The 27,978-nt window shown below is 41.3% G+C and overlaps 1 protein-coding gene and 1 long non-coding RNA gene across 3 annotated transcripts in view; both read right to left on the bottom strand.

Annotated features, from left to right (window-relative positions):
* Positions 1-27,978, bottom strand: part of LOC134611259 (uncharacterized) — a 1,028,750-nt gene that overhangs the window by 6,628 nt on the left and 994,144 nt on the right. The window lies entirely within an intron of this gene.
* On the bottom strand, positions 296-24,538 carry TINF2 (TERF1 interacting nuclear factor 2). 2 transcript variants are annotated; one of them, XM_063457157.1, is made up of 7 exons: positions 24,278-24,538; positions 23,532-23,568; positions 10,839-11,029; positions 9,870-9,971; positions 7,476-7,577; positions 7,275-7,385; positions 296-459 (listed from the first exon to the last, which is right to left on the bottom strand). In XM_063457157.1, the coding sequence occupies exons 2-7, from the start codon at positions 23,551-23,553 to the stop codon at positions 406-408; spliced, it is 582 nt and encodes a 193-aa protein (XP_063313227.1). In that variant the 5' UTR covers positions 23,554-23,568; positions 24,278-24,538; the 3' UTR covers positions 296-405. The 2 variants fall into 2 exon arrangements, with proteins under 2 accessions (XP_063313227.1, XP_063313225.1); XM_063457155.1 differs by having other exon boundaries at positions 10,818-11,029.

A 27,978-nucleotide genomic window follows, 5' to 3' on the forward strand; every position in this document is an offset into this window, starting at 1 on the left:
ATTTCATAAATTGGACTTCCTAGGGCACGTTCCCATTACACAGCACTCCAACTAACTTGTACTATTGTTTAAGGTTTGTTTTAGAGTTTCCAAAAGAAAGTTAATAGTATTATAGAAAGTATTTCTTTAATTAAAAAAAAATTGCATAATAAAATGACATTCAAAAAATTATTATTTTTTTTTTTTTAAATCAGATGTATTACAAGGATATTCCACCTTGCCACGAGTTACTCAGAAGGAATAGTTGACATGCCAGCTGACAACCTATACGGGAAATGTTCTAATGTAGCAAGAAAACATAAATAAAACATTAAGATAACACTGGTGGGTAAGTTGCAGAGACAGTCAATGCAGGGTGGCACATGTTCTACTTCTCTAACCTATACCCTTACCTATAGATTTTTCTTATGGTGAAACCGAATCTGGGCATATACAATCACTCTCTAAAGCTGATAGGAGCTTGAAGACAGGCAAGAAAACAAGAGGAAACAGTAAATCAATGTATAACTAAAACAAATAATAAAGTTAACCAACACAATCAAATACAAAAACAAACAAAATTAAATTGTTTAAAGAAATGCTCTATTCACCAAAACAACTTTAGCCGAATGAAGCCACTTTGGTCTATAAATCATATCCCTGCAATTTAAGAGTTAAATCACTTCTATTAACGCAGCCTTAGCCACACCCTCCACACCCCCCCCCCGGCCTTGACTCACACAGCCTACATAAAAGAAATGTTTAATTTTCAATCAGATCTCACAGCACATATAATCTTTACTTTATAACCAGGGTGCCCAAAAGGTAGAACTACAACTCCCATGATGCTTTTCAAGCCTTTAGAATGACAAAGCATCATGGAAGCTGTAGTTTTAAAACATCTGGGATCTACCTGTTGACCCTCTCTGCTTTAGAAGTTCTTATCTCTTGTTCTGTTAATTGAACGTCAATCACACACAGTAGGCTCTGGCAGGCTATAAGAAATTAAATGCACTGTGCAATAAGGAATGCTAAAAAATGTAGGTTCTTTTTCAGGAAGTGTGTAGGAAGGCTGTATTAGTCACAGGCAAGACTGATGTGGCTATGCAAACGTTTGTTTGGTGCATAGAGTAACCCTTTAAGGCAAGAAAGCAGGTGAGAATTTAAGCACTAATAATAATAGAATTATAGAACCTAAAAACATTTGAAATTATTGCAAATAAATATAATTAAAACAGCTAGTTTTTAGAATGTCACAATCGTTCTGTAGATACACAAGATAATATAAAGTGGGTTGTTTTTAGAAGGGATTGGGAATTGGGGGTAGAGGAGGAAGTATAAAAGGCAAACCTAACTGAGAGGTGAACTTCACCAACATTATAGTTTATTTGCACTACATAGCCCACATCGTGACCGGAATTATAACAAACACCAGATAGAGTTTACAATTTAGCAAGGACAGACATCTTCAGTCAGGGACAATTCATGCAAATTAAGCATGGTTTTGCTCACTTGCTACTGCTATAGAATCATGAAGAATTTGGTGGGAAAATTCAAGTATCAACAATACATGTATTGGCACTCTCCTATCCTACGTGATGCCGGTAGCAAGGTTGCCCTCCAAAAATCAACCTTATCTACGTTCTATAATAATATGATACCACGCTCAAAATTTAAATGCAAAAAAAAACCAAAACTCCATGTTTATTCCGTGATTATAACAGGTTATATAGAAGTAACCCTTTAACTTCAACACACTATCACATAAATAATATACATGGCAAGTTTGCATGTCAACAGTTAGCCAAGTCACAACAAACTTGGTATCTGAACTTATGCTTCCTTAATCACTCGATGTACACCACTTAATTTTGATTAGACTTGTCTGGGTTATCTAATAACCAATATCCAAAGACCTATGAAAATGGCCAAAAAAATATGAAGTAGTAAAAACGAAAAAAAAAAATGAAAAATTGTAAAAGAAAAAAAAGGGGGGGGGGAGGGGAGGAGGAATATATCATGTGAAGTCAAGGAATGTCTAAAAGTTCATAATAGTCATAATATACATCAGCGTAAGTTCAACAAGTTATATGAACAAAATACCAAAATGTGAGCGCTCCAAAAATAAAATAATAATTGTCACCTTTGTTGAACTGAGCTCCAGCAGCAAATAACTAAATAATGTGTCTATATATATATATATATATATATATATATATATATATATATATATATATATATATATATATATATATATATATATATATATATATATATATATATATATATATAAAGATACAATGTTTCACCACTCTTAGGATAGAAGCAGTGTATTATTATACGTATCACCAACTATTTAAGGGGAATGTAATGAAGGCTTGATACCCTTATATCTAAATAAACCCTCAATCTTAAAGGACCACTATAGGCATCCAGACCACTTCAGCTTAATGAAGTTGTCTGGGTGCCAGGTCCATCTAGGATCAACCCGTTCTTCTGTAAACATAGCAGTTTCAGAGAAACTGCTATGTTTATAAATGGGTTAATCCAGCCTCTAGTGGCTGTCTCATTGACAGCCACTAGAGGCGCTTCCACGATTTTCACAGTGAGAAGACGCCAGCGTCCATAGGAAAGCATTGAGAATGCTTTCCTATGGACTGGTTGAATGCACGCGCGGCTCTTGCTGCGCATGCGTATTCAGCCAATGACAGCAAAAAGGAGGAGAGAGTTCCCCGCGCCGAGGGAGCCCAGCGGGGGAAAACAGGTAAGGTTTAACCCCTTCGACCCCCTACAATCTGGTGGGATGGGGGGACCTAGAGACCCTATAGTGCCAGGAAAACGAGTATGTTTTCCTGGCACTATAGTGGTCCTTTAAGGAAAAGGATAATAAAATTATTATAACAAAGAAGCTTTTTATTATCTCCGTGAAAATAACCAGAATAGGCAATATCTCTATTCAAGTAAATCAACATACACTGTCATATAGTTACCTAATGACATTAAGGTCAATCTCATCGATAAAAATCTGACACATAAAACATTAAATCAATAATAGCATAACTAATAGAAAAATCTGTGAGCACTCTGAACGGACAGTTATCTACTGTTAAGTGTGATGTCCCAAATTCAGAGATAAACAGAATAATTCTACTTTCAATAAGATGGTAAAAGTAGGAGAACGATAAAAAAAAAATATATATATATATATATATATATATATATATATATACATATACATACACACAGCGGGCAGGGATCTCTAAAACCCACCGGACCGATAAATGCCAGCTAAGGGAGCTGCACTGGGACCCCAAGTCTGAAGAACTCTTGGGATAAGCCAGAGCAACTTACCCTGTCCGCTGTATCTCACGCCAGGCTGGGGGAGCATGCTAGTCTGCCCACCAAAGGTAAGTTGTGTGTGACAACTTCAGCTGATCGTAAACTGCTGACTGATTCTGTAGCAGGGATTTGCTGCTGGGTGAAGGAGTTCACGCTGGGGCTACAGTTCAAAGTATGAAGTATATAAACCGTGAGTTTACGCGTTTCGTCTATAATCAAGACTATCAAGACTGAATTTTATCATATATCTACTGTATAGTACAAATGCCCCTTTGAAAATATGATGTCATTATTTCTCTAATTGATAATTTCTTAATAGGGTATATTATGCCCACCACACAGTGTACAGCTCTGACCACGATTGGTCCAATTGGCTCTCGAATTCTCCCTATACCCTCAACTTTGTTGACCTTCTACGGTCTGCTACACCAACAAGAAGCGGGGTTCCCACTAGATGACACCACATAAATTTTCACACTTGACACCGCTGGCGTGTATGCTTCTTTATAATGATTTGATCTTAAACTGAGTATGCGGGTGTGTGTACCCTTAATTGCCTGTAAAGAGAGGTCTATGCTTGAGTACAATATTACATTGATGTACCTCATTACAGTACTAACAAGTGGATGTGTATATCCTAGGTATTTGGGGTCTAAGTTACTGTAACAGATCTCCCTGTAACCCGGCTGGGTACCTCCGCCAAAGGACCGCTTCCTAGCTGGAACAGGGGACAAACCACAGCACTTCTGCCCACAGTCACCGTGGCTTGACTGGGGCCCTGGAACTACTGCTTCCTGGAGCCGAATGGGGAATTAGCTTAAGTCCTTACAAGGACTTTCCCCGTTGAATCCCCTGCAAGCTGGAACAACAGTTTTGTCCTGTGTAAGCTGGAATGGATTTTAATGGAGGCACACTGGCCTTTTATGCAAGTTTCCCAACAAGGGCGACACCCTGGTGAACCTTGTTGGGCACAGGGACACAAAGTGAACAACCAATAAAGTACAGTGAGACACTCACATACACAAACAATAGAATCCCTCCTCTGTGCTTGGGATATCATTGAATCAGGAACTGTACTAATCTAACCTAATTATCTCCAAGATCAGAAAAAACATACAATTTTATGAAACCCCAAAAAGTACCTTAAAAACATCCCTGATAGCCCCAATCTGGGTGAACAACATATCTAAAAATCACCCAGATCGGTTCAGGAATTTCCTGGAAGTCATAATTTTGACCGACCGTGCACATGGTCCTATGCCCAAAACTGTTCCATGAAATCAGTGCCAACGGTCAGTCAAGTTTGACAACCTCTCCTTGTGAATGTTGTCTAAATATGGAGGAAATTGACATATCTAATGCGGCAGTGGAACATTAGGTATATTTGAGGAGGGGACTGGACCAGAAGTGGTAAGCATCAGGCTGTTTGAAAATGGTTTAACTACTTACTATGGAAAGGCACCAGGGGACTGCTGGCAGTAAAGCAGGCTCCTCCAGGAGCTCATGGCAAACTCACTTGGAGAGGGGAGTTTGTCACAGTTAATGACATCATAATTGATCATAAAGGTCATATGAACTTACTCTGATGTACTGTATACATCTCTTTCAAAAAAATCTTTATATTTCCTTTATTATATAAATTTTCCTTCAATACAAAAGTAGCATTTCAGTAGAGTGTATCTTTAATTAAGATCTCCTACATAGAGATTATTTACTTACATTTGCATATCTTTATTTCTATTTTTCTTCCTTTCATTTGCAACAGGGTTGATGTTCCAGGAGGGATAAGCCAAGTGGAAAATGATTTAGGTAAACTAGAAAAATGGTCAGAGTTGTGGCAACTGACATTTAATGTGGATAAGTGCAAGATAATGCATCTTGGACGTAAAAACCCAAGGGCAGAATAGAGGATATATGATACCCTACTAACCTCAACATCTGAGGAAAGGGATTTAGGGGTGATTATTTCTGATGACTTAAAGGTAGGCAGACAATGTAATAGAGCAGCTGGAAATGCTAGCAGAAGGCTTGATTGTATAGGGAGAGGTATTAGCAGTAGAAAGAGGGAAGTGCTTATGCCATTTTACAGAACACTGGTGAGACCTCACTTGGAGTATTGTACGAGTATTGTACGCAGTACTGGAGACCGTATATCCAGAAGGAATTGATACAGAGAGAGTTCAGAGAAGGGCTACTAAACTGGTTCATGGATTGCAGGATAAAACTTACAAGGAAAGGTTAAAGGATCTTAACATGTATAGCTTGGAGGAAAGACGAGACAGGGGGGATATGATAGAAACATTTAAATATATAAAGGGAATCAACACAGTAAAGGAGGAGACTATATTTAAAAGAAGAAAAACCACAACAAGAGGACATAGTCTTAAATTAGAGGGACAAAGGGTAGCGGATGCATGCAATAGCCTTTCAGCTGAAGTGGTAGAGGTTAACACAATGAGGGAGTTTAAGCAAGCGTGGGATAGGCATAAGGCTATCCTAGACTTAAGATAAGGCCAGGGACTAATTAAAAGCATTTTGAAATATTGCACAGACTAGATGGGCCGAATGGTTCTTATCTGCCGTCACATTCTATGTTTCCCCTTAACACACATGGGAACATCCCATTAAGGTAGAGTTTCCATAATGACCTTTTGTATAGAGAATATTTACAATTGTGCCAAACTAATATCCTCATTCTCCCAGATGATCCAACACAAAACAGTTTACACATATTGGAATTGATTGTTGTGATAATGTATATATGATTATAGTTTAATTATAAATAAAGTTGCTTGAAACTTGCTTACAACAGCCCAGGCATCCCTCAGGAACAGCTTCATGACACAGACATCTCGAATACTACAGATCTGCACAAGCATCACCAATATCACAGTTCCATCTATTATTCTATTTACATACAGCAAAGGATCTTCAACCTGGTGAGAGCAGTCCTTTTGGGGATTACGGTACCCCTTTATCGAAGCATATGGATAAATAGCTCTTGGTTTTTCTCTTTTGCTGTATTACGAGTGTGTACACAATAGGACTGACTATTATGAACTTTGGGACATTCCTTGACGTCACATGATATATTTTTTCATTTTTTTTTTTTTTTTACCAATTCTTTATTATATTTTTGGCCATTTTCATAGGTCTTTGGAAATTGGTTATTAAATATCCCACACAAGTCTAATCAAAATTAAGAGGTGTACATCGAGTGATTAAGGAAGCATACTGTGAAGGGACCTTTAATCACTGTTCTGTGTGTTTAATAAGTTCAGATACCAAGTTTGTTGTGACTTGGCTAACTGCTGACATGCAAACTTGTCATGTATATTATTTATGTGATAGTGTGTATATTGAGTGCTAGGGTTACTTCTATATAACCTGTTATAATCACGGAATAAACAGAGGTTTTTTTTGCATCATATCATATTATAATTGAAAATTAAAGTAGGCTGTGACTAACTGGCAACTGCCCAGCACTTTTAGTGAGTGATAGAGATAAATTGCTTATCATTTAGGTCCACCATAATGATCCAAGCGCTCTGACACTTATTTAGATCATTGTGGAGCAAGTAAGGGAATAGTTAGTCTAACAAGCTTTAACAGTTTGGCTGCCACCAGCATTAGACTTGCAGAGTACAGGAAATAGTAATTTAAAAACAAATTTATATATATATATATATATTTTAAAATTCTTTAGTTAAGAGCCTTTTCGCAAGTCGAAATTATGTATGAAAACGAAGTGAAACTTTAACAAAAAAAACAAAACAAACATTTGCATGCATTAAAATAACACATAATAGTAATGTTTTGACTGTGCCTAACAGAGTGATAAAGGCAATGACCCTCAACTAGGGGCTATCCCATAGATAACAGAGTTAGTGAAAATAAGATGTGACCTAAAGGCACTGTGATAAGGTATGGAGGCAGAGTATAAAGTGTAAATATACCTTTTGGCTTTTATTTTCAGATAAAGCACTGTTGAGTCTGACCAAAAATTCTCTCATAAGATTCTGAAGCATAGCAACAAATGGTTCTCCATAGTCTAGAGCAACTTGTTCCTGCACAACATACAACATTTTATTTACCAAGAGCAGTCAAAATGTGGTACTAACTTATTTTGCAAGTAGTGAACACCGGAGTTTACTCACATTCATGTAACTCTTACAAAATTCTTTATCCTCAAAAAGCCTCTTCACCATTTTTCGGAAGCTTAAGTCAGCTGATTGCACCTTTTGGAGGGCCCTGTGTGTCTGAGGAAACACAAGCAGAAATTCAGCTCAGACAGATTGTGTAAACTATGGGTATTGCATACTGCATTAAAAAAAAAAAAAAAAAAAAAAAAAAATCACTTTAAACCGTGTACATTGAATACACCATATATCACAAAGATACATGGTGTATTCAATGTAATATATAAAGTTTACTTACCTTTCCTCTGTTGCAGCGCCGCTTTGTGGGTGTTACTCTTTGTGTAACATCCACCTCCATGCCGCCCTCCACTCTTCCCAAGGTATTCTTTGCTTTGCCCTGCTTGGGACGTTTCGGTGCCAGCATCAGAAGGAGTGATGTCATGTCTATACTCACTAGCCAAATAGGGAGTTTCCATAGCAACCACAGCACATGCTATGGGTGGAGTGCAGAGGGATCTCCTGTGGGAAATCAGTTCTGCTCTCCTTTGTCAGCGAATGCCTGGGAACTACAAGGCATTGACTGACAGCTGGGAGAAAAACATTGTTTTTGTTTTTTTTAAATAGGTTATTCTCCTAATCTATAAGTTTGCTAGCAAGATAAAAAAAAAATCCTCAATCTAATGAGCATATGTTTTTAGTGCATGGCAGGTTCCCTTTAACCCCTTAAGGACACATGACATGTGTGACATGTCATGATTCCCTTTTATTCCAAAAGTTTGGTCCTTAAGGGGTTAAGAGGAGAAAAAGGACATCATTGGTAGTGCTTAAAAGATCACTTTATGCAACAAAACAACGTTGGATTTCTCAATAATGAGAGTGGCTTATAAATGCAAATATGCTAAGTCTATAAGAAAGTTCCCCTGGCTTTAACATACCAAAAGAAGAGTTTTAGCTTCCTCCTGCTGTGTCAATTTCGTTAAACTTGTGTATGCAGTTTGTGCACATTGCATGCATAAGCCAATAGAAAGAGAGCTACAACTGAGCTAATGCTATGGCCTGGTTCATGTTGTGCAACAATTGAACAAGCGATCAACCATGTATGTGCCACATTATAAATGGCGGATGAGGTATATACTTGGACATAAACTGCTGCTTACAGGGATATATGGAATGAGATCAGACTCAGCTGAACAGAATGAAAGAGTCCTGACTGGTGGAGCCCCTCTCGCTCTCTCTCTCTCTCATTTGTGCAACTACAGAACATGGACAGAATCTTTTTTTTCCTTAATTTTTTTTGCATAGCTTTAAATGCATCACTTATATGAATGCATCAAATGGCTTTACTGCCAGCAGTCCCCTGGTGCCTTTCCATAGTAAGTAGTCAAACCATTTTCTAACAGCCTGATGCTTACCACTTCTGGTCCAGTCCCCTCCTCAAATATACCTAATGTTCCACTGCCGCATTAGATATGTCAATTTCCTCCATATTTAGACAACATTCACAAGGAGAGGTTGTCAATTGATACTCCCAGACAATAAATTCTGTCCAAAAATAGAAGGAATTGAGATAATGTGGAAATAGTTATGTCCAGTATAGTGATATATGAAGAGGGGGCAAGAATAGATGTGCCCAGGGGTCCTATACAAACATCAAGTCATTCAAAAATGGTATGACTAATTTCCATCGGGAGGGCTCCATGTTACTCCTGACACCATATAAGCACTACAACAGTTGTTGTAACTATGGAGCCTAGACAACCCCTAAAAAATAAAAAGAACAGTAGGTAAAATTTTGACTGTTTCTCTTTACAGTAACACTACTGTTTGCTCCTTAGACTATAGTGTCCCAGTTGCTTATTAGTTGTTTTTTTTCCCCTTGCCTATCTCGGTGCTACTGCCCATGCGTCATCTGGATTTTTTGCCGATGGCCAATCCAATGTTTCTACATAACTGCATTGTCGTACATTGAAGGGTTAAAATTATAGGGCCACTACATTGAGATAAAGTGACCTGGGTGCCTTTAGTGGTCCTTTGTATCAAATTTCTGATATTTTACTGTCAAAGTCTACATTTTAGAGGTTAAGACAGAGTTGCGTAAATTTGATTGGAGCTTTTTTCCCCTCTTATATTTACCATTTTACTGGAAAGAATACATTGAGATTTTGCTTGAACGGAATAATGAGAGACAAATATAAGTCATTTATAAAAGAGCCAAAAATATTTTGCTTTTTAAGTAGTACTAATTGTTATTAATACATTCAACTGATGTCGTTTTGTCTGTCTGCACATTTTTTAACTGCATTTAAGATAGTAGCAGCTTTTTCATTTACTGGTGTTTTACAATCTGTTCCTAAAGGCAAATGTATAATGGTAATTTAGCTAGAATGATAAACAATAACTTTGTGATCTCACCACATGTGGCGCAGCTTCTAACGGAGAATTTGAAAATAATTGCTGAAACATCCTCCATGTTTCTTTATTGGTGCCATCTCTGGCAATGACATCCAATATAATCTGTAAGAAGAAAGAGAAACTGATGGATGTATTAAATACACAGAGAAACAAATTTATTCACTACTGGACATTGCAGAGACACATTTTGATTCAACATTTTTGGATATCAAAGGGATTCTCCAGTGCCAGGAAAACAAAACCATTTCCCTGGCACTAGAGAATCCTGGTGTGCCCCCCATCCCATGTCGCTATAGGGGTTAAAACCCCTTCAGCTACTTACCTGAATCCAGCTCCGCCCTCATGCCTCCCTTGCCGACGTCAGCTGTCGGGGGAGACCTAGTGCACATTTGTGGAAATAGCCGCTCGCGCATTAGACCTCCCCATAGGAAAGCATTATTCAATGGGGAAAATCTAACACGGGAGATCTATGAGGACGTCCAGCGTCAGATAACAGATGAAAAGTCTGTTACGAATCCGGAAGCGCTCCCAGTGGCTGTCTAAACACTACTCTGGAACTGCAATGTTTTACATTGCAGCACTAAGTGCAAAACGGACAGCACCCAGACCACTTCAACTAGCTGAAGTGGTCTGGGTGCCTACAGTGCCCCTTTAAAGTCATTATCAAATTTTAACAGAAAACTGTTTGGCCTAAAGTTTGTTCTTTAAACTGACTTTTTCCAGTTTGGTTATTTTGACTTCGTATTGCAAATTAGCTTTCAGTTCCCAAAAGTTCATGCTTTAATAAATAATCCTGCTTATAATATATTGCTATTATTGGGGTTATGATATCTTTGTATTACATACATGCTACATTCAAGAACATGCTTTGCCTCCATTAAAATTAACATAATATCCCTATTCTATGTACCTCAAATCATTTCATTTTTTAATAATATATACACATACTAGATTTAGTGCTGTACACACCGTAGCACGCAGGCCAAGGGCCAGTTTGGCAAAGTGTCGATAATGAAGTAAATCTGGTGCTGTTCTGTAAACACATTCTAAAAATTCTAGTACTTGAGGGAAATAAATAAAGCGACGAAATTTGAGCACATTCCAACATGCTGCAGCGGTGATGGCCAGACCTGACTGAAGAAGTGGCTCCTGACATTGCCCTGAGAGAGAGAGAGAAAACAGCTAGTATACGTATTAAAATTCCAAACATTACAAATGCAATTCGCTATTATGCATATTTTATGTTTATATACACACACACACAAACGTGATACTCGAAAAATTAGGATATCGTGCAAAAGTTAATTTATTTCAGTAATGCAACGTAAACCAATATATGAGATAGACGCATTACATGCAAAGCAAGATAGTTCAAGCCATGATTTGTTATAAGTGCGATGATTATGGCTTACAGCTCATGAAAACCCCAAATCCACAATCTCAGTAAATTAGAATATTGTGAAAAGGTACAATATTCTGGGCTCACAGTGTCCCACTCTAATCAGCTAAGTAAGCCATAACACCTGCAAAGGGTTTCTGAGCCTTTAAATGGTCTCTCAGTTTGGTTCAGTAGGAAACACAATCATGGGGAAGACTGCTGACCTGACAGTTGTGTAGAAAACTACCATTGACACCCTCCATAAGGAGGGAAAGCCTCAAAAGGTAATTGCAAAGGAAGTGAGATGTTCCCAAAGTGCTGTATCAAAGCACATTAATAGAAAGTTATGTGGAAGAAAAAGGGGCACAAGCTGCAGGGATGGCGAGAGGAGAGGATTGTCAGGAAAAGGCCATTCAAAAGTGTTGGGGACTTTCACAAGGAGTGGACTGAGGCTGGAGTCAGTGCATCAAGAGCCACCACACACAGACGAATCCTGGACATGGGCTTCAGATGTAGTATTCCTCTTGTCAAGCCACTCCTGAACAACAAAAGAGGTCAGAAGCGTCTTACCTGGGCTAAAGAAAAACAGACCTGGTCTGTTGCTCAGTGGTCCTCTTTTCTGATGAGAGCAACTTTGCATCTCATTTGGAAACCAAGGGCCCAGAGTCTGGTGGAAGAATGGAGAGGCACGCACTGCAAGATGCTGGTCAACCCAGCCGTCTACCAGGAGATTTTGGAGCACTTCATGCTTCCTTCCGCAGACTAGCTTTATGGGGATGCTGACGTCATTTTCCAGCAGGACTTGGCACCTGCCCACACTGCCAAAAGCACCAAAGCCTGGTTCAATGACCGTGGGATTACTGTGCTTGATTGGCCAGCAAACTTGCCTGACCTGAACCCCATAGAGAATCTATAGGGCATTGTCAAGAGAAAGATGAGAGACATGAGACCGAACAATGCAGAAGAGCTGAAGGCCGCTATTGAAGCATCCTTGTCTTCCATAACACCTCAGCAGTGCCACAGGCTGATAGCTTCCATGCCACGCTGCATTGAGGCAGTAATTGCTGCAAAAGGGGCCCAAACCAAATACTGAGTCCATATGCATTCTTATATTTTTTAGAGGTCCGATATTGTTCTATGTACACTCCTTGTTTTATTGATTGCATGTAATATTCTAATTTACTGAGATTGTGGATTTGGGGTTTTCATGAGCTGTAAGCCATAATCATTGCACTTATGACAAATAACGGCTTGAACTATCTTGCTTTGCATGTAATGCATCTATCTCATATATTAGTTTCCCCTTTTACATTGCATTACTGAAATAAATGAACTTTTGCACAATATTCAAATTTTTCGAGTATCACCTGTAGACTAGAGTTAGGATTCTTACATATGCAACTCGCTATTATGCATTGTTTATGTTTATATATAGAGACAGACACAGACACACACTAGAGTTAGGGTTCTTCTAAACTTATGGCAACCTACCTACCAAAGAACAGGGAGAGTTGCACTCAAGGCCAGATTAAGAGCCCAGTGGGCCTGGTGCTGACAATTATGAAGGAGCCTAATTACATAATCTTATCGACCAAAATCCCTAAAACAGTCATATCTCCCAAGCGTCATGTATCTGATAGAAATGGTACTGGAGGGACGCAGCTATAAAAAAAAAAAAAAAAAAAAAAATTCATCATCACATACCCTACGGTAATCTCTCTCGAATTTCATCTTTCAAGTAAATCCATACCCCCTAACAGCAGTGTCCAGTGAAGCAGGAAGTCAATGGGCAGAGTAAAAGGGTGTGCCACTGACGCAAATCACATAACCAGAACTGCCGAAAGGGGCAGACATGCCCAAAGAATTAGAAGGCCAGCCTGGCATGAATGCACGTTCGGTTGCAAGCCAGCAATGCAGGCTGGACAACTAAGGGCATACTATACAGACAGCACCCCGAGCTTGGCATAAATGCGTCTAATGATGTTCTCGCTCCACGCTTTCAAAGTATAGTCCCCTAGCACTCACATGTCTACTTTTCTCCTTACCTTCTTACTAGCAGGCAGAAACTCCTGGTAAATAGTCTGAGACAGAGAAAAGGTGTATGTAGTGAGTGTAGAAGAAAGGGGACATGCCACGGTGATAGAGAGACCAAAGTCAGCATTACCCTAACTAATTTCATTGTCAGTCAGTCCACACAAGTTTTGTTCCCATACATCCCTCGTAAGTTTCCATACTTAAGTAATGGTATGTGAAGAGTATCAATGGGCCTATTCCATGGGCATGCGCATAGAGCTGTAGCTTTATCAGCCCCCATGTTAATCCAGCCCTGTTTACACAATTGCAGGTGCTGACATTAGGGATCGACCGATTATCGGTCTGGCCGATATTCTATATTTTTGGCAATATCGGTATCGGCTAATTCAGATACCGATATTGCCGATAATATATAACAGGACCACCAGGCTTGTAATGTCCTGTTGGGGGCCCGCAGCAAGTTTTTACTTACCTTCCCAGCAGCTCCTCCAGCTCCCCTGTGTAAACCTCGCGAGACCCGCGGCCATCAGAGTGTTGCCACGGGTTACCATGGCAAGCTCCACACGCCACGCTGGCCGTGAGATTTACACAGGGAGCTGAAGGGAAAGTAAGTAAACGCTTGTTGCGGGCCCCCCCACTGCTCAGTACATGCCACTGGACCACCAGGGAATGCCATAGCCCCCCTCCCTGGCCAAGTAACAAGCAGGGAGGGGGGGGACTAAAAAATAAATAATAATTAAAAAAAATATATATGTTTTCAATGTTTTCATAAAAAATGCCCCCTCAATTACATACATACACAAACACACACACTACACAAACACACTGTGTATATAACGCAGTGTTTGTGTATATAATGCAGTGTGTTTATATAATGCACACTACACAATCACACTGCATTATATAAACACACTACACAAACACACTGTGTATATAATGCAGTGTTTGTGTAGTGTGTATATAATGCAGTATGTTTATATAATGCACACTACATTATATAAACACACTACACAAACACACTGTATATGTAATGCAGTGTGTTTGTGCAGTGTGTTTATATAATGCACACTACATTATATAAACACACTACACAAACACACTGTGTATATAATGCAGTGTGTTTGTGCAGTGTGTTTATATAATGCACACTACATTATATACACACAGTACACAAATACACCGTGTATATAATGCAGTGTGTTTGTGCAGTGTGTATATAATGCACACTACACAAATACACACTGCATCCACTACACACAAACACACTGCATCCGCTACACAAACACACACAGCTCCCCTGTCTAAACACACTGCAACCACTACACATGGCATGTATATTTTGTACACATTGCATGTACAAAATATACATGCCATGTGTAGTGGATGCAGGGTATACACATGGCATGTATATTGTTACCTTTAGAAATAGTTTTTTTTTTCCAAAATGGTAAATGTACAGAATATCAGTAAGTTATCGGCTATCGGCTCTAAAAAAAATCAATATTGGTCAATCCCTAGCTGACATATATTCTCTCTACCTCAATAATGACATGTCAGGAAATTGAATGAGGACACAGAAGTGCTCTGGGAGATAGTTGAATAAAAATGGAAGCAGCTGTTACCTGGAAGTGTAACCATCACTAAGCATTGCGGTGTAGGTATATCTTGGTGCTGCCTGAGTTTAAGGGCCCCCACATTGCATATTGACAATCAAACTATACATTATGAAAAGTAATGCACAGGTGACACCACCCACAGTTTAGCAAGAGGTTTGAATAGAAATCAGCAAATTTGAATAAGTTTGCCAGTACTGCCAAAGGATATTGAAATCAAGTCACTTTGCCTAACAGAATAAAAGCCAAAGATTTTGTTGTGCATCCATATTCTTGATAAACAGTTTATGAAACACTGGTGTTTATTCATTAAATTAAGGAGAGGAGAACTAATGAACGTGACCTTGCAGACATACAATATTTACATTGTGCTCTGAATATGTATGGGTTATATTAACACTGAATCAGCAAATCAACACATTTTTATGTTCTCATTCACCACATTAACAGGTGGTTAATACCAGCCAATATTTAACCCGTTCGCGCCGTTACGACGTGCTATGCCGTCACGGCGTTTATGGGCTTAAACGCCTTCACGACGGCATAGCACGCCGCGGCGTTTAAGCCCACCCACATGTTCCCGATCCCTCCCAAACTGCAGATCGCGGTTGGGGGACCTGCCTGGCAACCCAGGCAGGTCCCCTGTGGCCAATCCGCAGTGATCTGCAGTTTGTGATCGCAGTGACAGCCAGTCACTGCGATCACTGTTACAATGTGTCAGCCAATGATTTTAAATCACTGGCTGACACATTGTCTCTGCCCCTCTCCTCTCCTCACCTCACTTCGATCTGAGAGAGAGAGGCAGAGAGATCGTTGCTGGAGAGTCCTGTGTCCTGAAAATTGTTAAAAAGAAAGTAAAAGTTAAAAAAAAAAAAAAAAATTAACCCTTCCAGTGCTGGTCACAGCATTTTACACTGATCAGCCTGTTTAGGGGTTTTAGTACATTTGTACTATTATTCATTTTTTTTTTTTTTCGGGTCAAAACATTTTTTTACATTTTTTTTTGACCCTTTGTCAGCCGCAGCAACCCAAATCACCCTTAACCCTTTCCCCGCTGCCGTGATCACTGTACTGTACAGTATCGCTACTGTACAGTATTGTACCAGTGATCACTGTGATCAGAGGGCTCTCTGATCAGGCTGACTTTTTTGGGGGGTTATTTTTATTAAAAAAACAGAAAATAAAATAAAAATTAACCCTTTCTGTACTGGTCGCAGCAGCCTAAACTGCGATCAGTACATTTATTTTATTTTTTGTGTGTTTTTGAGGGTGGGTAGTAGGGTGTTAGGCAGGTAGGAATTTAGTAATTTCCCCCCTTTTTTTTTTTTATTAATTATTGAGTAGTCCCCCCCCCTAGAATGGCACGACACTACTCGGCCGAGGAGGCGTACGCCATTCTGGCAGGCAGTGATAGTGACACTCTGCAAGATAGTGACACTATCACTGCCTCTGACATTGAGGCTATGACTGACTCCTCTAGTGATGGTGCCCCACCATCACCACCAAGAGGACGCTCAGCAACCCCAATGCCAGATGGAGACTGGGTGCCCCCAAACCTGACGGCCCCAGATATTCCCCCATTCACGGCGACCCCTGGCATCACGGTTATAGTGGATGCTTGGGAGCCCCTCAAATATTTTGATTTGTTTATGTCAGAGGACGTATTTCAGTTATTGGTTGAGCAAACCAATTTATTTGCCAACCAATATCTGACTGCGAATCCGGGGTCACATTACAATTGGCGTAATATGTGGCACCCCACGGATCTCGCAGAAATGCGCAAATTTTGGGCCCTAACTCTAGTTATGGGCATTGTCAAAAAACCGAGTATCAGGTCCTACTGGTACAAGCACCCCATCCTGGCGACCCCTCTTTTCCCTGGGGTTATGAAGAGGGATCGCTATGAGCAGCTGCTGCGTTTCCTCCACTTTAACGACAACACACTGTGCCCCCCAAGAAACGACCCATCGTTTGACAGGCTGTACAAAATTCGGCCCCTAATTGAACTCCTGTCAGACAAATTCTCCCAAAATTATGTCCCCGAAGAAAATATTTGTATAGATGAGTCCTTAATGAAATTTAAGGGCAGATTACTTTTTAAACAGTATATCCCTTCTAAACGGTCCCGATACGGTGTAAAATTTTATAAATTGTGTGAATCAAAATCTGGCTATACATGGGCGTTTCGTATTTATCAGGGGAAGGATAGCCATCTTGACCCACCAGGATGCCCTGATTCTGTGGGTACATGTGGCAAGATAGTATGGGACCTAATCCTTCCCTTGTTAAATAAGGGATACAGGCTATGGGTCGACAACTATTACACAAGCATAGAGTTATTTAAAACTCTATTTTGCTTTGAGACCGTAGCCTGTGGCACAGTGCGTAAGAATCGTAGAGGTTTCCCCCAAGCCCTGGCAAGAGGTAGACGCAGTAGAGGCTCCCTTTCAGCGCTCCGCCAGGATGAGTTGCTTGCCCTTCGGTTCACCGATAGGAAAGATGTGTACATGTTGTCTACAATGCACGACGAAACTTCAGTGCCAGTGTCTGTGAGAGGTGGAACTGAGCAGCTGGAGAAGCCGAAGTGCATTGTGGATTACAGCAAGTTTATGGGGGGAGTAGACTTGGCTGATCAGTGCATACAGCCCTATCTGGTGAACCGGAAGAGTAGGACCTGGTACAAGAAAATTGCAGTCTACATAACCCAGATTGCAATTTTCAATGCCTATGTGCTTTATAAAAAGGAAGCCATAGGTAGACCATGCCCATTTCTAGAGTTTATGGTCCAAATTTTGTCCCAAATTATATTTGCCCAGACCCCAAATCCTAACCCTCCTTTGGAATCAGAAGATGTCCAACGACTTACCAGCAAACATTTCCCTTCCCGAATCCCCCCGACATCCTGTAAAAGGTCACCCCAACGAAGATGCCGTGTTTGCTGGAAAAGAGGAGTCCGAAAGGACTCCAGTTATTCTTGCCCCTCCTGTCCATCCCTACCCGCCCTCTGCATAACAGACTGTTTCAAAGTCTACCATACAGAGCTGAACTACTAAATCACTCTGTATGGTACTTTGGCAGTTTGTTTGCTTAATTTCCCTGGATTCCCTGACCTCGGTTTGTCCTGACTATGCTTCGTTAGCTGCCTGTACCGACCCATTGGCTTGTTTTACCGACTACTCTGATTTCTGGATTCCCCTGACCTTGGCCTGTCCCTGTTTATGCTAGCCATTCTAAAGTGGCTACACCAAACAACTCAAAATACTACATTTGTAGTACTTGAAATGTGCCTTCTCAAAAAAAAAAAAAAAAAAGCAAAAAACTAATCACAGGGTTAATGCTACAGTATCTGAGTCAAAGATCTATCTGCCTCTCTCTGCCTTCAGATCAAAGTGTATGTGTACTGTACTATTCCTGGATATACTAAAAACCTGGAAACATTGTACATGTAGGTACCGTTATATTCAGAAGACAGTGTTAAATCAAAATACTGAGGTTTTAGTGCACTAACTACCGTATATACTCGAGTATAAGCCGAGTTTTTCAGCCCATTTTTTGGGCTGAAAAACCCCAACTCGGCTTATACTCGAGTCAGAGTCTGTATTATGGCAATTTGCATTGCCATAATACAGACTGGGGGAGAGGGGGGCTGTCAGAGCTGTACTTACCTTTCCTGCAGCTCCTGTCAGCTCTCTCCTCCTCCGCGCCGTCCGTTCAGCACCTCGGTCAGCTCCCAGTGTAAGTCTCGCGAGAGCCGCGGCTCTCGCGAGACTTACAGTGTAAGCTGACAGAAGAGCAGAACGGACTGAACTGCCACTGAACTGCCACTGGACCACCAGGAAAGGAGAGCCCCCCTCCCTGCCATATATCAAGCAGGGAGGGGGGACGAAAAAAAAAAATATAAATAAAATAAAAAAAAAAATTTATAATAAAAAAAAAGGGGTATAAGGACCACTATGGGAGGGGGGGGTATAAGGACCACTATGGGAGGGAGGGGGTAGGTTAAGGACCACTATGGGAGGGAGGGGGTGGGTTAAGGACCACTATGGGAGGGAGGGGGTGGGTTAAGGACCACTATGGGAGGGAGGGGGGTATAAGGACCACTATGGGAGGGAGGGGGGTATAAGGACCGCTATGGGAGGGAGGGGGGTATAAGGACCGCTATGGGAGGGAGGGGGGGTATAAGGACCACTATGGGAGGGAGGGGGGGGGGGGTAAGGACCACTATGGGAGGGAGGGGGGGATAAGGACCACTATGGGAGGGAGGGGGGTATAAGGACCACTATGGGAGGGAGGGGGGTATAAGGACCACTATGGGAGGGAGGGGGGGATAAGGACCACTATGGGAGGGAGGGGGGGATAAGGACCACTATGGGAGGGAGGGGGGGATAAGGACCACTATGGGAGGGAGGGGGGGATAAGGACCACTATGGGAGGGAGGGGGGTATAAGGACCACTATGGGAGGGAGGGGGGTATAAGGACCACTATGGGAGGGAGGGGGGATAAGGACCACTATGGGAGGGAGGGGGGATAAGGACCACTATGGGAGGGAGGGGGGATAAGGACCACTATGGGAGGGAGGGGGGATAAGGACCACTATGGGAGGGAGGGGGGGGGTATAAGGACCACTATGGGAGGGGGTGGGATAAGGACCACTATGGGAGGGAGGGGGGGTATAAGGACCATTATGGGAGGGAGGGGGGGGGGGTATATGGACCACTATGGGAGGGATGGGGGGGGATAAGGAACACTATGGGAGGGAGAAGGGGGATAAGGACCACTATGAGAGGGAGGGGGTGGGATAAGGACCACTATGGGAGGGGAGGGGGAAGTAAGGACCACTAGGGGAGGGGAGGGTAAGGACCACTAGGGGAGGGGTGAGTCAGGACCACTGGGGGAGGGGTGAGTGAAGGAACACGGGGGTGGGGAGGTAAGGACCACTGAGGGAGGAGGAGGGGAAGTCAGGACATATGGGGGGGGGGAGGGGGCGGCAAAATTTTTTTTGCCTACGGCGGCAAATATCCTTGCACCGGCCCTGCACACACTGCATTCACACACTGCATTCATGCACACACACACTGCATTCATGCACACACACACTGCACTCATACACACACACACTGCACTCATACACACACACACTGCACTCATACACACACGCTGCACTCATACACACACGCTGCACTCATACACACACACATACGCACACACTGCATTCATTATACACACACTGTAAATAAATATTCAATTAATATATTTTTTTTAGGATCTAATTTTATTTAGAAATTTACCAGTAGCTGCTGCATTTCCCACCCTAGTCTTATACTCGAGTCAATAAGTTTTCCCAGTTTTTTGGGATAAAATTAGGGGCCTCGGCTTATATTCGGGTCGGCTTATACTCGAGTATATACGGTAATACCAGGATTATGACATTTCTAGTGAAAATGCAATTTATGTGATTAAAAAGACAAAAATAAAAGTAGAAATTGCTACATGGGCCCATCATTTCTGTTAAAATTGCTAGACCAAACATCTGAAGGTCTGCTATATGTTGTACTCTGGGTTGCCTACTTTTGAAAATGGTATGCCATAATAGTGGAAATGTTATTACCCAGGCTGCCATGCTCTCTCAAAGGCGAAATAGGCCCAGGAATTAACCTTGTAAAATTTCCAACTTTGAAATGGACATCTAATATATGTGTCCCTGTGACTTCCCCCAAAAAACAGAAAATCCGGTACATGGGGGTACCGTTATATTCAGGAGACAATGTTAAAAAAAAATTGTGAGGCTTTGTTGCAATAACTCATACCAGGAATAAGAAATGTCCTGTGAAAAGTGAGTTCATGTGTGGAAAAAAGCACAAATAAAACTATTACCGCTATGTGGGGCCTTCATTTCTGATAAAGTGGTTAGATCAAATATCTTAAAATGCACCATTTGAAATACTCTGGGTTGCCTACTTTTGAAAATGGTATGCCATAATAGTGGAAATGTTATTACCCAGGCTGCCATGCTCTCTCAAAGACAAGATAGGCCCAGAAAATCGCTTTGCCAATTTTCAATGTTTAAAACCAAAAATGGACAAGCGTATATTTGACCCTGTAACTTTCCAAAACCCCATAAAACCTATACATGGGGGGTACCATAGCGCTCGTGAGACATCACTGAACAGATCTAGGAGTGTTTCAGGGCAGTAAACTATATACCGACAATAATATTCTCAGTAAAAGTACAGTTTTTATGTGAAAAACGCAAAAAAAACCACGGAACACTAACTTTGGCTAGCATTTGTGCCCAAATGGCTACTACAAAAGACTGGCCATACCCAATTTTGAATACCCTGGGATGTCTACTTTTTCAAATGGGATGCCATTAAGGGGTAATTTTCATTTCTTGGCTGCAATACGGTCTCAAAGGCAGCCTAGACACAGCAAACTAATCTGAAAAATTCCATTGTGAAAAAGCATAAATGGATAAGCCTTATATATGACCCTGTAACTTTTGAAAACCCCATAAAACCTATACATGGGGGGTACCGTGGCCCTCGTCAGACATCACTGAACAGAACTGGTAGTGTTTCAGGGCAGTAAACTATATACTGATGTTAATATTATCAGTAAAAGAACAGTTTTTATGTGAAAAATGGAAAAAAAAAAACCTAACATTAACTTTGGCTAGCATTTGTGCCCAAGTGGCTACAACAAACGATTGACCATACCCCATTTTGAATACCTTTGGATGTCTACTTTTTAAAATGGTATGCCATTAAGGGGTAATTTTCATTTCTTGACTGCCATACGGTCTCAAAGGCAGCCTAGACACAGCAAACTAATCTGACAAATTCCATTGTGAAAAAGCATAAATGGATAAGCCTTATATATGACCCTGTAACTTTTGAAAACCCCATAAAACCTATACATGGGGGGTACCGTGCCGCTCGTGAGACATCACTGAACAGAACTGGGAGTGTTTCAGGGCAGTAAACTATATACTGATGTTAATATTATCAGTAAAAGTACAGTTTTTATGTGAAAAACGCAAAAAAAAACCACGGAACACTAACTTTGGCTAGCCTTTGTGCCCAAGTGGCTACTACAAAAGACTGGCCATACCCCATTTTGAATACCTTGGGATGTCTACTTTTTCAAATGGTATGCCATTAAGGGGTAATTTTCATTTCTTGGCTGCCATACGGTCTCAAAGGCAGCCTAGACACAGCAAACTAATCTGATAAATTCCATTGTGAAAAAGCATAAATGGATAAGCCATATATATGACCCTGTAACTTAAAAAAAAAAACATAAAACCTATACATGGGGGGTACCGTGGGGCTCGTGAGACATCACTGAACAGAACTGGGAGTGTTTCAGGGCAGTAAACTATATACTGATGTTAATATCAGTAAAAGTACAGTTTTTATGTGAAAAACGCAAAAAAAAACACGGAACACTAACTTTGGCTAGCATTTGTGCCCAAGTGGCTACTACAAAAGACTGTCCATACCCCATTTTGAATACCTTAGGATGTCTACTTTTTCAAATAGTATGCCATTAAGGGGTCATTTTCATTTCTTGGCTTCCATACGGTCTCAAAGGCAGCCTAGACACAGCAAACCAATATGACAAATATCATTGTGAAAAAGCATTTATGGATAAGCCGTAAATATGACCCTTTAACTTTGAAAAACCCCATAAAACCTATACATGGGGGGTACCGTGGCGCTTGTGAGACATCACTGAATAGAACTAGGAGTGTTTCAGGGCAGTTAACTATACACTGACAATAATATTATCAGTAAAAGTACAGTTTTTATTTGAAAAATGAAAAAAAAAAAAAAACTAACACTAACTTTGGCTAGCCCAAGTGGCTACTACAAAAGACTGGGCATACCCCATTTTGAATACCCTGGGATGTCTACTTTTTCAAATGGTATGCCATGATGGGGTAACTTACATTTCCTGGCTGCCATACGGTCTCAAAGGCAACCTAGGCCCAGCAAACCAATCTGTGAAATTTCTATGTAAAAAATAAATAAATAGACAAGACGTATATTTGACCCTGTAACTTTCCAAAACACCATAAAACCTATACATGGGGGTTACTGTTTTACTCATGAGACATTTCTGAATACAAATATGTATATTTTATTGCAGTAAAACCAAACAGTATTGTGACATTAACAGTTAAATTGACATGCAGAAATTGAAAAATATCAACATTTCTTAATTTTACAAACTTTTTTAGATTTTATTCATAGAAAATGGAGTTCTATATATGAATGTTTGATATGGAATGAAAGCCCTGTTTCCCCTGAACAAACCGATATATAAAAAAGTGTGGGTGCACTTAGTATGAAAGAGGTAAATTATAGTTGAACAGACATAGAGCCAAATTCTGTGGTTTGTTTACGTTTTGTTTTGATCACAACTTGTACATTTGGTTCCGTCCTTAAGGGGTTAAGGTACTGTGAGGGTGCTGTGTAGACAAGGGAAACACTTCACCAGAAATATGATGAACTATCCGTCAAGAACCTTAATAGGCCAAATGATCTAATTTACAGTCTTCAAATCCCAAAAGGATAAAGGAAAAAAAAGAAAGAAATATATATACGCACACACGCACACTTTCCCTCTCTTACCCTTGTGGATGTCACTTTCCATATTCTTAATAGAGTTCTGAAAAATAAACAATATATTTTATCTATTTGAATGTGTCATGTTCAATTACAACCTCCCTTTAATCGTACAGCTTTATCTCTCTCAGTAAAAGTGGTACCTGGCACACATACGTTACCCCTCAAAAAGACATTAGTACAAACCCTCCATTTCTGGTCCCCACTCACACTACTGCTGTACGTTATCATGACCTAGGTTTCTATAAATTGTATTTCAGCTGCTGGCTTTCCAAAAATAAATCTGCTGCAAAGCTTTGTTCACCTACGGGATAAACTCAGCAATGCTAAACAGAATGATAAATTAACATTGCTGCCTGAAAAATGTCCTGATCTAGTGAAAACTCACTACAGCTTCTGTGCAACCTGGTGATTTGCACATGGAACTTCATAGATGAGCATGCTTTATTTAAATGTTATTTTGCCTTATTTGTTCGTATATTGTGATGGATTAACTTTAACAAGAATTAAGTGATCACGGTCAACATTCTACCAATGGAATGGTAACGGCACGATGTACATCTGATATAATAATGGTGCACATCCATGCTTGTAAATTTACCAGTTTCTCAACAAGGATGTGAGGCATTCTGTGCTTTACTATTAACTATTTTACAAGAGTTAAAAATGAACTGCATGGCCCCACTATGGATTAAGGAGTCTTGTATCAGTGTACCTGTTTCTCAAGCATCACAGGTATATCACGTACTTACCGTTTACGGAGGTATACTGTCAGACCATTCACACAAACAGGACAGGTGTCCTTCACTTTACGGCTAATAGATTTAACCACATAGTTTTCATACTACAAAGTCCAGCGGGTTTTCATCTCTTTCTGTTTCTCTAATGTTCAAACCGTCGCCTTTTGATGCAATTGTAAAAGTACGTTCTGGGAGAACGCGAGTTCTACGTACTACACGCCGCTGAGGAGTGTGCTGCCACACCACAGCCTGCCATGCAGCTCTGGTAACAATATGCTTCAGAGACGGTATCAGATCTCTATACAACGGCCATGTTTTCAGAGATCAACAATTCACACGCACTACATCTCGCGCGCTTAGAACTCGACAGAAAATAATGCTTTTTATGTTTGAAGTGCGATATATACAACTGAGATTTATTTATTTATTTTTTTTACAATTTTTTTTGCTAACAAATCTTTAGTTTAGGGTTGGGATTTTATTTTGCCAAATTGTACAGTATTTTAATTATGTTTATTATTTAGTTACAGTGCATGCAAATTACAAACAGCGGTTTCCAAAACAGTATTCCAAAGTACATATTTTAGGTACATAGAGTAGTAACATCAGGCTACTTTCATCCGTTGTCGTTGTTTCAAACAAAAAAAAAAGAACGTTAACAACAGTTTAATAAATAAAAAAAAACAGTGGCCCAAAATACCGGTCGTCTTGGCCCAACGGTGGTGTGGAGGGTCATATTTCGGTCATTCGTTTGTTTTTGCGTCCCCTGTCTGTTTCTATGCCCTTATCGGTCAATGTAGGTTTCCCAAAGTTCCCATGTCTTGGTGAAGGCTTTGGTGGAGCCTCGTACTCGGGCCGTGTGTTTGTCCATATGATGGCATTCTTTGATCTTATTAATCTCTACGGGCATTGGGGGGGGGGGGGGGGGGGGGGGGGGGAGGGTGTCTGGTTGTAGCCAGGTTTGGGCCATTGCCCTTCTGGCCGTTAAGGTTATTTTATTGAACAGTTGTTGGTCTGGTTTGGGCAACTATACATTTTTTTTAATTGGTTGGTAAGTAAAAAAAAAATATGCAATTAAAAATAAAATAATAATGTATTGAAAATATATAAATATAAGACTAACACTTAGGAACCAGCATTACTTCAAAACCTGGGCATACCGGTGGATGAAGCGCTGAGACAAGAACAACCAACTTGGACTGTTGCGGATATAACTCCTGTTGTCACAGTAGGCAGATCGCCTCAGGAACCTACCTTACCTACCTGAAACCAACAGCGAAGGACCCCCTTGGTCCCGCACATTCTACCATACTTGTTGTGTGTTAAAAATGCTTTAAATTTCTCTATACTGGCTCCATATGCAAATGTTTCTGTTATTTGATTAGTTATCCCCTCTCCCCACCCCACAGACCGTAACCAACAGTGCCTTCATAAGCCCTGGCTAACTACGATAAGACCCTAATGCATAGGCACCTTCATAGGCTTCATTCCAGCACCCTCCCAGACATGCTTCGCACCACCCTAGGTAAAGTGAGAGAGGGTCCCTTAGACATTACCTTAACAAAAAAGTTGAGTTGATGCCTGCAATGTGTATTACTGTACATGTCTATTCTGTGTTCAATTTACTGTTCATGCAAAGCACGTCATGCTGTGATGATTGCACTCGCAAAAATAAAAAAATAAAAAAAATAAGACTAACACTTTCCTGCTAACATGTCCACTGTCATCTACTGAAGCCAATAGTTGTGTCTTCTGTTCGGTATCCCGACAGCTCCAGAGATGATTCCAGTGTATTTTGTAGGCAAGTAACTTTGTTTCAAATGCGTATTGCCTGTGCTGGGCTTTGTCAATGATGCAAAGTTACAAATGCAAGTTCTCTGCATTTTGTCCCATGTGGGTGAGCCCTTCGATTTCATTGGTTAGACAGTTAAATGGTAATCACATGTGTATGTGCAATGCACAATTCGTTCCTGAGGCTAATAGAATTTTAATAAATTGCTTTTTAAAGTTCTATCTTAAACCCTCCATAAAAACCATGGTTGGTTTATTCATTAAAATAGGGGAAGTAGGGGGGGCGTGGCCAGCCGTGCACCTAAGCAGACGTGTTTGCAGGGAGCTCCTGCTAAACACCTCGAAAACAACCCAAAAAGCCACGAAAACCAGCATACTAACCCTACAGCTGGAACATTAGTGACCCTGAACCCCCCAAGAGAGAGATGGGGCGCAAACACCGCAAACTACTGGCATCGGAGGCTTCCACACTACCCGACATCAGGCGGTCCTTCGATAGGCCGCAGCGGCCAGCACATCCTAAAATGGCACCGGACAGGCCTCGAGGATCCAGTGAGTTGGAGGTGTCCCCTGACGAAGAGGGACCAGCGACAACACAAGCCCCCAGCAGAGTATATCAAAGGGAGGACTCCGACTCAGACACGTCACCCTCTACCAAAGGGGACATTAAAAGGCTCCTGCTTGAGCTCCGGTGGGTGTGGAAGAAAGACCTGGACGGAGTGCGTGGAGAAATGGGCGGCATCGTGTCATGCTTGGGAGCGGTGGAGGCCCAAGAGGCGGAAAGGGACACCAGCCTTACAGAGACCCGAGCTACCGTAGCAGATCCCTCACAGCAGCTCCAGCGACTCACCCGCGCCATCACTGCCATAGAAGCCAGGCACCGTAAGAAAAATATACACATCAGGGGGGTGCCGGAGACGGTGGGACCTGAGTCGGTGCTGGAGTTTGCCAACAGAGTGGCCACTGTGATGGAGGTGAGGGGAGAAGGTGGACTACCACCTATAGCCTCTGCATTCCGGATTTGTAAGGCCGCTACAGCCCCAGTGGACGCTCTCAGGGACATTATTTCAGTCACTCGGAGCGCGGCGGTCAAAGCAGCAGTGCTGACCACCTCACAGAACACCCCCTCATCACTGTGGAAAACTGCCAAGTGCGAATCTTCGACGACCTGCCATTCGCAGTACTGCTGGAAAGACGCAGATTCATGCCGGTCACAAGGGTCCTCAGAGACCATGGAGTCAAGTACAGATGGGGCGCCTTGGGTACCTTGGTGGTACCGCATGGAGACACAGTGATGTCGCTGTCCGCGGGGGAAGACCCAACGGATTTTTTGGGGAAACTCCAACTGCCACAGCAATGGCGGAACGGAGGCCTACTCACCGGTACCCTCCATAAGCCAGGTAACCCAGAGGACCACAACCAAGTTGATTGAAAGGACTAAACAGAGGCTCAGGTGGGACTTAAGTCCAGTTATTTCACACAAGACTGATTCCACACTTATTTATATTTTTTGTCCCTCTCGTGCTCTCTAGACTTTAACCATCCCACTGATATCCATATGGCCACGCTGACTGCCTCTACCCTATAGACGGGCAGCTTTTGCTTCATAGGAGCTGAACAGTTCATCCTTAACCCCACAGAGGTTGCTCACATGCTCCACCAATGTGACTATTTTCAATTCCCTTGAACTGCTACTGCGTACCAACAAAGGGTGTATCTCACCTCCACATGAGTCGTTACTCTGTGCCGTCACTCTGCTTCTGTCGACCTCACAAGAGTAGCTAACACATTCTCCAAAGGCGATTAATTTAGCTTCACTAATGTTGCTGACATGTAATTTCAAGAGGTATACCTCAACCCCACGAGAGTAGCTAACGGGGTCCACCAATGTATATATATTTTAACTCCAAGGGAGTACTTTC

Source organism: Pelobates fuscus, chromosome 5 (genome assembly GCF_036172605.1).
Source record: "Pelobates fuscus isolate aPelFus1 chromosome 5, aPelFus1.pri, whole genome shotgun sequence".
Taxonomy (NCBI): Eukaryota; Metazoa; Chordata; class Amphibia; order Anura; family Pelobatidae; genus Pelobates; species Pelobates fuscus.